The sequence below is a fragment of the Diprion similis genome, chromosome 5, assembly GCF_021155765.1.
Source record: "Diprion similis isolate iyDipSimi1 chromosome 5, iyDipSimi1.1, whole genome shotgun sequence".
In the NCBI taxonomy this organism is placed as follows: domain Eukaryota; kingdom Metazoa; phylum Arthropoda; class Insecta; order Hymenoptera; family Diprionidae; genus Diprion; species Diprion similis.
The window spans coordinates 1,621,962-1,631,344 of NC_060109.1; the positions used below are offsets into that span (position 1 = coordinate 1,621,962).

At 36.5% G+C, this 9,383-nt stretch overlaps 2 protein-coding genes across 2 annotated transcripts; one reads left to right on the forward strand and one right to left on the reverse strand.

Annotated features, from left to right (window-relative positions):
• Positions 1-401: 401 nt before the first annotated feature.
• On the reverse strand, positions 402-3,276 carry LOC124406289 (serine/threonine-protein kinase RIO2). The gene is made up of 5 exons (XM_046881652.1): positions 3,085-3,276; positions 2,716-2,857; positions 2,046-2,424; positions 1,297-1,581; positions 402-1,201 (listed from the first exon to the last, which is right to left on the reverse strand). Exons 1-5 carry the CDS (start codon positions 3,148-3,150, stop codon positions 574-576), a joined length of 1,500 nt encoding a protein of 499 aa, XP_046737608.1. The 5' UTR covers positions 3,151-3,276; the 3' UTR covers positions 402-573.
• Positions 3,277-6,570: 3,294 nt separating this feature from the next.
• On the forward strand, positions 6,571-8,190 carry LOC124406329 (protein zntC-like). The gene is made up of 4 exons (XM_046881716.1): positions 6,571-6,917; positions 7,123-7,549; positions 7,675-7,836; positions 7,939-8,190. The coding sequence occupies exons 1-4, from the start codon at positions 6,571-6,573 to the stop codon at positions 8,188-8,190; spliced, it is 1,188 nt and encodes a 395-aa protein (XP_046737672.1).
• Positions 8,191-9,383: the final 1,193 nt, after the last annotated feature.

The window sequence follows — 9,383 nt, forward strand, 5'->3', positions numbered from 1 at the left end:
ATAATTGTATTCTTCAACGCACGATTTCGCTCAAATCTTAAAAATTATATATATACATACCTATATATTGGGACTGTGCGGGTACCGAATTCTTTGGGTCGGATCGGGTAGAAAAAAATCTATTAGTTTCGGGTGAGTTTCCCGAAAATATGAGTTGTCTCGAAATTTTCGGGATTCCCGGATCTCCCGATGAAAAATGCTACACTTTGTCCTGAAAATATTGATCTCATGTAGATATACTTCCTATTTACTATTACTATATCGTATTTGTCCAATATTATAAATATTAGGTAAAAAATGTTACCCACGTTTCGGGATTCACAAAAATTTCTGGTTTCCTGACCATTCCGGGGTCGTCAAAATCCCGATTCGACTTTTTTTGCCCAAAATTTCAGGAACCCGCACAGTCCTACTATCTATAGTTCAACTAATCGATCGAATGAAAAAACAAAAAAAAAATCACTAGAATATGTACACATACATACAAAAATCAAGCATCGTATTGTAAACCTCAGATTCATTCAACAATCGATTTTTCCTTGACAAAAGTTCCGCGATAACATGTCCAGACAATCATTCGCAGCCCCAAATACCAGAGCCGGTAGATTCTTTGATGTTGTCGCGATTTTCTCTACGACTTCTGGTTGTAGCGCTGGCCTCACCCTTTGCAAGCACTTTTCGAGAGTTGTTTTTCCTCGCTCTTTTCTCCAACGATGATCTAACTCGCTTCTTAATTACATCTGGAGCGATTGTAGCCGCTGTTGAAATACTTCTAACACTTTGCGCCACACTCTGGGCTTGGCTGTAAACTGACTCATCGTCCGATACATTACAGTTTATATTTTGAGCTAAGACATCGGATTTTTTTATGCCTTTATCCTCTGCCAAAATATTTTGCCCCTTTGCTGTGGCGTCGACTTTGATATCTTTTGCCTCGATATCTCTTTCCGTAGTTTCTGTTGTTTCGACTGATTTTTGGGACTCCCCAAGGTCTTCCTTGAAGTCTTCTTCCGACGCTTTCTGCACTTCGAGTTTCAATTTTTCAATTTCATTTTCTAAATTGTCTTCGTCAGCTACTTTGTCATCGTTATCTTCGCTATTCACGTCATCTTCATCTATTCCCATTTCAATTAATAGATCTTTTTCCATTTTCTTTGTCAATCCGCTCGCGCTTACTTCTATGTCTACGCAATCTTCACGCCTGAAACAAGGAAATTCGGAATCAAATTTTTAAACATGAAATACGGTGTACGGTTGTCAGCTGAAAGTTTGAATAATAATCTGTTTAATACTCACGAGATATCCGAAAACTTTGGATGGAATTCACTTTCGTACGCAAAACGTCTTCTGAAAAAGTCTCGAATACAGTTCACATCTCTGTCAAACATTAATTCAGCGTTTGGATGCTGCGTCGAAACCATTTGAGGAAAGTCAATGATTATTGGTTTTCCTTCGTTGTTTATCATGATGTTGAATTCGTTGAAATCTCCGTGAATAACACCGTGATTTGCAAGCTGATAAATAAGATCCATCAGATCTTGGTAGAGACCTTCTACGTCGCCAACCTCATAAACTCCGCACCTGTCCAACATATTTGAAATATTTAATGCTTTGTTCATTCTTAATTTATCTTAAATTGTCAGAAAGTATTCCTGCATAGTTTATTCTTTTTGCTACGATCCTACTTGGTTGAAAGAAAATTCTAGATTGTAACAAAGAAGATAAAGTATCCAAGAATGCTGTCTCTGAATTCGGAGTCAATCGGTTAAGCCGTTTCTCATATATCGTGACCAAAATTTGTCACCGAGCAGAATTGAAGTTGTTGTTTACAACAGTTTTTCTGAAAATTTATTCCAACGAATCAAAAGTGAACGAATCCCGATTCACAAACTTTTTAATCAAACGAACCAAAATTGAATGGAATAATTAGTTATCAGGATATAAATTCAAGAAATTCATCCACTTTTTCAGCAATCTACTTGGACCGACCTCATTAAATACAGGTAAACAAAAGATCGGAATTTTCATACAGATTTTGAACGTACAATGGTTTGCCGTCAATAAGCTCCATAACAAGGCAATGTCTATTAAAATCGATGGGCTTCGGTACAGGAAATCCTCGATCAAGAAGTGCCTTCATGTAGGCGAATTCCCGTGTAGCTGATATTCGTGAAAGGTAGAGCCAAGACATGGATTTTCTGTGCTGATGATAATCCCTTTTATCTTTTATATTTCGGAAACAAGTCCTTCCAAGCCTGTGTAGCTTCAAGCAGACAGGATTCCCTTGCTCATCAGCTACTACATAGATATTCGACTCCTTTCCAGTTCCAATCTGGTTGCCGAACGACGAAAGGACACCTCGTGTCGCTAGAACCTTCAGAGCCAGATAATCGTATCCTGAATTAGTGAGACGATAACCATCATCTGTAATAAAAATTTTATCAATCATGAAAGTATTCGATTTGATCCTTGAGATTTGGTGTAAGAAATAGTAAAAAAAGCAGATTTTGTAATAGCAATATTAATTTTAATTGTCTAAGAAATTTGTCTGGAAATAAATCGATAAGTAATACTTTAAAAGCCTTCGAAATGACAAAGAAAAAAAAAAAAATGGAAATGACAGTGAGAAAAAGTCGAAAAACTAGCGGTTCTATGATCCAGCAGATCAACCGGAATTCCTTAATTAAGCCTGTGATCCGAATAAAAGCCATTTACAATGTTTCCCGCGTTCGTAACTCAACAAACGATGTTTACACAACTCTTTCAGTAATTTGTGTACTCCGCCATGCCGCAGATTGGCTATCTGAGCAGCCAACGATGCTGGAACGAGTTCGTGATTCTTCATTCCCATTTCAATCTGAAACAATTGATAAAATTATGATTCAAGAAACGTGTCAGAGCTTTTAGTAGGTATGATTCTATCAAGTTCAAGGAAATTTTCCAAAATGTGATCTATAATACATCACAGATATCACACCGCAGATTTGTATTCGTGGACTAATCGATTGCAGAAACAATGCAAACTACTCGAGTTTAAAAAAGAAAAATAAGAGTACTTTGGTTAAAATTACTGATTTCACTTACGGCTGTTAAAACGCGAAAATCTTCACGACTCAGATAACGCAACATTGTCACGTTCAACTTTCCCATGATGGTGTTTTGAGGTTATGTCTTCAGAGGTTATGGTAATACGTTTCACAAATTTGCAAAACACGTGTCAGAGCATTCAGTTCTTTCTTGCGCAACGGACATACGCTCGTAACACTTTTCACTTTTGTTCTATGTATAACATATTTTTCAACGCTGTTTTGACTTCTCAAATATTATGCGGAGCATGCGGTAGTTAAGCGTGATTCTTCGACGATTTTTGAAGAATCGATATTTGTGACGTTCGGGAAATCGATATTATTCGATTTTTTTAAGTTTCGATTATCACCGAATCGATTCTTATTCTATTCAAATCGGTTAATTATGCCTTAACGATTCGTTAAGAACAACTTCTTATAAAAATGTAATATTTTGTCGAATTTGTATTTTGTATTGAGATGAAATGTTCTAATGAATAACGACTGTCTCTCATAATTCATAAAACAAAGTCATTTACTATTCCTGATACCTGATTACGTGGGAAATATGATAGAAAATTTCAAAATATCGTTTATTTACTGCCAACAATATTACACTGAATAACAGTACTAATGCTGTCAATAATAAGGCCAAAACAAATTCTTGTTACAGTACGCAACGTTCATTATTTTCAATTATCTAATTTCTTTAAGAAATATTATGTCGACTATTCAAATTCGATGCTATTTTCATCCCATTCTTTTGATTGTTATTTTTTTTAAACCTCATAGGAACATCACAGTTTTGATTTATAACTTATCGTATGAGTCGCAGCTTTGACTTATAAAACTATACAGTAAAACAATAGTTTCTATATTCTTTTATGTATTTTGAACTCGATTTGCGGGCGTCGAAAATATTTTGTCGAATAACAGTTCGTCCAACCAAACAAACATGAATCTAGAACGTTCGAACACAACTCGCCAACAATTAGGGTGTTAGTCATAAGCAATCCAGATTGCCTACACTTGAGTCATCCATGCAATGGATTCATTTAAGGCATAAGGCGCATTAATTTTGAACTTTATCAAAATGCATTAGCATTATTTTATTATTTTGTTTTATTATTTTGTTTTATTTTTTATTTCACTTGATTTTATTTTTATTTTTCAGCTTTATTATTATTATCCTTACTTTATATTACTGCATAATCACGTAATAATTTACATCCTAATTTAACCTGAAATTATGTTGTCAACCCTTAGGTTCTACACTTTCTATTTCTACACTGTATTCCTATCTTATTTGTACTTTGCCTTATGGTCGTTAGGGGAACTGTTCCACGATCAACAAATAAATAAATAAACAAACAAACAAACAAACAAACAAACAAAGTGAGTATGTTCCATAACGAAAATTTCCATGACAAACTACCAAATGGTGCTGTGCAAAGTTAGTTGTTAATCTGTGAGTTAGACTACTATTAAAATATAATAAATTGCGTATATCGAATAGATAAAAAAATGTAGAACTACGCAAACTGAAATGTAAAAAATAATTTCTGTTGCAAATTTATGCAAAATAACGTCCATTATTGAATAATTTGAATTACGTGTCGGACAATTTTGCGTGGAATTGAAAGTATGTAATGAATAAGTTTCTCCCTTTAGTGCGTGACACCGATATCAGGAGTATCCTCGTATTTTTTCTAATGAAACCCAAGTGCCCACTCAATCTGCACTCCAACTTCTTTATTAACAAGTGTTGTAAATTTTTTAAGGAACTTTTCATGGTGCACTTCTGTATGGGGAGTTAATAGATGGATTGCGAATAACTTAGAAATGAAGTAGTTTCATTAGAAATAAAAAATGTTTCAAACCAAAGTTTCATCGTTTTCGAAGCGGGATCTAACGGTCACAATTTTTTTCAGGACAGCGTACGAGTTCACGTTCATGTTGAACTTCGTTTTTTCCAGATTTGCATTTAATGTGAAAAAATTCTCAATTTTTGTTTGAATAATTTTTTTTTGGTCGATTGTGAGTGATTGAATATTCTCAAAATTTACGAATACTTGACAAATAAATATCTTTTGCACAAACTACTTGAATAACATGACAAACAGAACGATCCCACACCACACTGTTCGGCAATAATCAGTGTAACACATGTTTGAGATGATGTCATTCGAGTTCGTTACGCGTCTGAATGTGGTTTTCGAAATATTCCACCGTCCGCAGTGAAACATATCAGTCAATATTTCGGCAAGAATTTCTAATCCTTTCGTTAATAATTTCCCGTGAATTTGGCATATCTTTACAAAGTTTTTATTTCAGATATCCCGACGAAAAAAAAACTGCTGAGGTCAAATCAGGTGATCGAGTCGACGAGTGTTCTGGACCACCTCGTCCAATCCACCGATCAGGATAATCCACTGCATAATAAGCTGGACAACCATCGTGCTGGAACCACATGTTCATCTTTTTTTGCAATACTAAATCTTCAAGCAGTCTTGGTGATTGAAACCAAAAATTGCTAAAAAAATTAGTGTATTCCTTTATAAAAACGAATTTCACTTTCATATGAGTGTGGACTCCTCCACCAATCTGAGAAAAATTATAGCCTCTAGATTGCAGTTCGAAAATAATGAAATTTTTTTCTCAAACAATTATTCATTTGCGAGTTATTCCTGTTTGCCAACTTGAATGCATCATCTTTTATACTATTTTTAGGAGACCATAGAAGCAGGTGTTGCTGATAATTCCTGAAATTTGGGTCATTGTTCCAAAGCAATGATTAAACTTCCACTTGACCGACTTCACGTAACCTCGTAGGAATGAGACGTCGATTACTGTTTGGCAAATGTATTCTCTACATCGAAAATATGCATTACTGCTATCGTTGACCTGCATCTAGCACCTATAGTGGAGTCTTCTAGATAACGTAATCGCTATTGGTATCATTATGTCGACGAATTTATCCAGCGCCGTGCCTAGTCCTTGGAGCACCTGGTGCAGACCGATGCAAATCGCCTTTTTCAATACAAATAAAGTTTTGAAGTTTTATTCAGCTAGCCCTAAGGAAACAATTTTATATTGAAGTGTACTTATATGTTGAGATATATATTATCAGATCTATTTTAAAATTCAAATCTAACATGTAAGATCTATGTAGAGATATAGAATAATTTTTCCTGGGTTCCCCGTGAAGGTCTTTGCAGTCTTGTTGAGAGGTTAGCCTGTAACTCCATTTTATCACTGCACATGCAAGCAGAATAAAATATTCGATTTTCATGCAAGACAAAACAGATGACTCACTGTAACTCGTTGACTGTTATAGGAGTTGGAAATACAGTACAAAGAGGCATCGTTCGGTCAAGTTCATGGCAGTCGTGCAGCGACATTCACCGCGGCAGGCTGCACAGTGTTTAATCGTTGATTGTGAGTGTGGAGTTCTGAATAAACAAGTTTCGACTTTTAACGCAAATCGTAAGCCTATATCGAAACGATGGGCTTCAACGATTGGCAGGCGAAGCTGGCCGGGATGGTGGTGATAGGCGGGTTTAGTTTTTTAATCGGATTATTCCTCGCCAAGTGGTTTAAAAGGCGTTTTGGAGAACAAAGGCTGTTATTTTCTATATTACTTTGTTTCGGTGCTGGAGTTTTACTCGCAACTTCCGGGCTGCACATGCTTCCACAGACCATGAAATCTTTGCCTAACTACGGAGCCCTAGTATATTTCGGTGGGTTCTCCTTACTCTTCTTGGTCGATGGAATATTTTACTTCATATGGGGTCAAGCCGTTGACTTGCCGCACTCCAATCGACCTGCAACAAGTCGCAGAATCGAACCCACGTGAGTCTTATGCTTAATTGTCTGGAAAGAACTCTGAATCTCTCTGGAAGTGTATTTTATGAGGCTGGACATTGTTGTTAAGTTTACTTTAATTATTAACATTTGTGTTACATCTTCTAACGGATAATGGAATGAAATTTGAACCGATGTATGATAAATATGTCTATAGACGACTCAATCTAAACTGTGATCATTCTACTTTCAGATCAAGACTTCCATTCAATGAAAATTGCAGGACCAATGATGGATATAATAATTGTTTGCACACCAGCGTGGGAAATTTCCCCGATGAGTATCTCGGGCACAACCCTGATACTCAAGCTTCTTATCAGAGTTATACCGAAGGCGAAGTTCAAGATGCGCCGAACGATCCACATCTGAAGAACAGTATCGAAAGCTCTACGAATGTCAGATATTCCCATCACGGAAGTGAATCTAACAATAAGATCCACTCTTCGGCAGCCAGTGCTTCAGCACCTCGGTCCAATGAAGTCGAGCCTTTACTATCCCATGAAGCACACACTGAACTCGATTCCAATTCCAACGCGAGTCCATTGGGACTCGTGATGGCGTTGACCCTGCACGCGATTTTCGAGGGACTTGCCATTGGACTGCAAACAGATGTTCCTGAGGTTAGCATTCGTTGATGGTTCCTAAAATTCGGTCTTCACTTAAGGGCAATACAACGGACCCCCAAGATACTAATCTACCGATATTAAGTTGACACTTTAACAATCTAAGGGAATTACATTTTCAGGTGTGGCTCCTTGTGGCAGCAGTAGCTTCGCACAAACTTGTGGTCGCCTTCTGTCTTGGCATTCAATTGTCTGCCGGTAGATTTTTGTGGCACGTAATCGGTATCAGTGCATTCGCAGGAGGGTCAGTAGCTGGGATTGGTGGTGGGATGGCAATTACGCAAGTGAGTATCGAAAAAGTGATATTTTTAGATTCAGACCACTTATATGATCGGCTCTCCATGATTTATAAATTAACGCTCCTCGATTGGTTTCCCATATTTCAGATAAGCCAAAATTGGGTCACAGAGATCCTGATACCCGTGCTTAACGGCATAGCTGGTGGATCACTTCTTTACGTGACTGTCAGTGAAGTTTTGCCCGGAGAAAGAGCCAAATGGCAGAACACTCCAATTCGGGCTGCGAGAATTTGGCTATTCCTGTCCTACGCATTTGGCTTCGTCCTAATATTCGTACTCAGCATGTACACAGGTGGGAATTATTACAGTACGTCACTCGTTGACGCTAGGAATGGTTGAAGTTGACAAAATTTTTTTTTCACAGAGGCGACTTAATCAGCGACTGGCTGCTCGGAATGGTTTCGATTCCACTGAAAAACCATAGACCACTAGTTTAGAAAATTTATGATAATACACATTGTCAGATATTTTTTTTATTACTTTTTGTAAAATTTGTATCTTATATTAGGATAGTATTTTGTATAAATAGAATTTAATGATTTTTTTAATGGCTATCCACTTCGTGTGATATTCGATTATTGGCATTTTGCTATAACTTGTGTGAAGCTATCAGAGTGTTCATGCATATATAAATAATGCACGCGCAATAGCAGTAAAAAAAAGTTATATTATGTCCGATGTAATTTCTTTCCATGATACTGCTACCAGACAAGATATTATACAGATAACAAGTTGCTTTCGGCTGTTTTTGAACCAGTCCTCGAACTTCCCGTCCTCACACGGCAGGTTCCAAGTTCGCAGAGAAAAAAAGGAATAATATCGAAGTTTCCAACTACAAATTCAGATTCCTGACTAACGATTTTAATACCCTCGGATACTCTATTGCATGAAAATACGACGTTTTTTTATTTTGAACCACTATAATGGATCCACCATTAGAAATGCTGGAAGTCTGACTTTGGATTCGTTATCGATAACCCAAAAATCTCCGTCAACCAATTTCTTCCGAAATCGAAATGCTTTTAGCTTTTTTTATTCTATATTGAAACGCTATTTTCAAATTTGAAATCTGACCTCAGATTCATGATTAGCGACCCAAAAAACTTCGAGACATCAATTTTTATTCAAATCCGTTCATCCGTTCTCAAAATGTCATAATTTTTATTTTATTTTTGGAATTTTATAATTACAAAAAGTACTTGACCGATCAAAGCCAAAATCTAATCAGTTTTGATTTGCGAAAATGATCGGAGGTGATTCTTCATGACCTTGAAACTTTAAGATCTAGTGAAAAGTCAACTTTTCATTTTCGGGGTGATTACAATAACTTCCTTTTTACTTTGTACGAACAGAGAAACGGGAAGTTAAAAACAAACCGTTGTCAATATAATACATCAAAATCCAGGGTGGAACCTTAAACGAAGAACGTGACTGGAAGTGTCGTTGCTACCAGGCAAGGTGCTTCACAGGTAAAAATAAATTATATATGACGTAGTGTTTTTGGTGAAATTTGAAAAAGTTCAAGATGATGA

Bases quoted from the DNA above. Each gene is read 5' to 3' on its own strand.
- LOC124406289 (XM_046881652.1), bottom strand. From the start codon at position 3,150: ATGGGAAAGTTGAACGTGACAATGTTGCGTTATCTGAGTCGTGAAGAT. The intron at 2,858-3,084 runs GTAAGTGAAATC...CAATTGTTTCAG, and splicing joins ATTTTCGCGTTTTAACAGCC to ATTGAAATGGGAATGAAGAA. The intron at 2,425-2,715 runs GTAAATGGCTTT...TTTTTATTACAG, and splicing joins TTACGAACGCGGGAAACATT to ATGATGGTTATCGTCTCACT.
- LOC124406329 (XM_046881716.1), top strand. From the start codon at position 6,571: ATGGGCTTCAACGATTGGCAGGCGAAGCTGGCCGGGATGGTGGTGATA. The intron at 7,550-7,674 runs GTTAGCATTCGT...TTACATTTTCAG, and splicing joins TGCAAACAGATGTTCCTGAG to GTGTGGCTCCTTGTGGCAGC. The intron at 7,837-7,938 runs GTGAGTATCGAA...CCCATATTTCAG, and splicing joins GTGGGATGGCAATTACGCAA to ATAAGCCAAAATTGGGTCAC.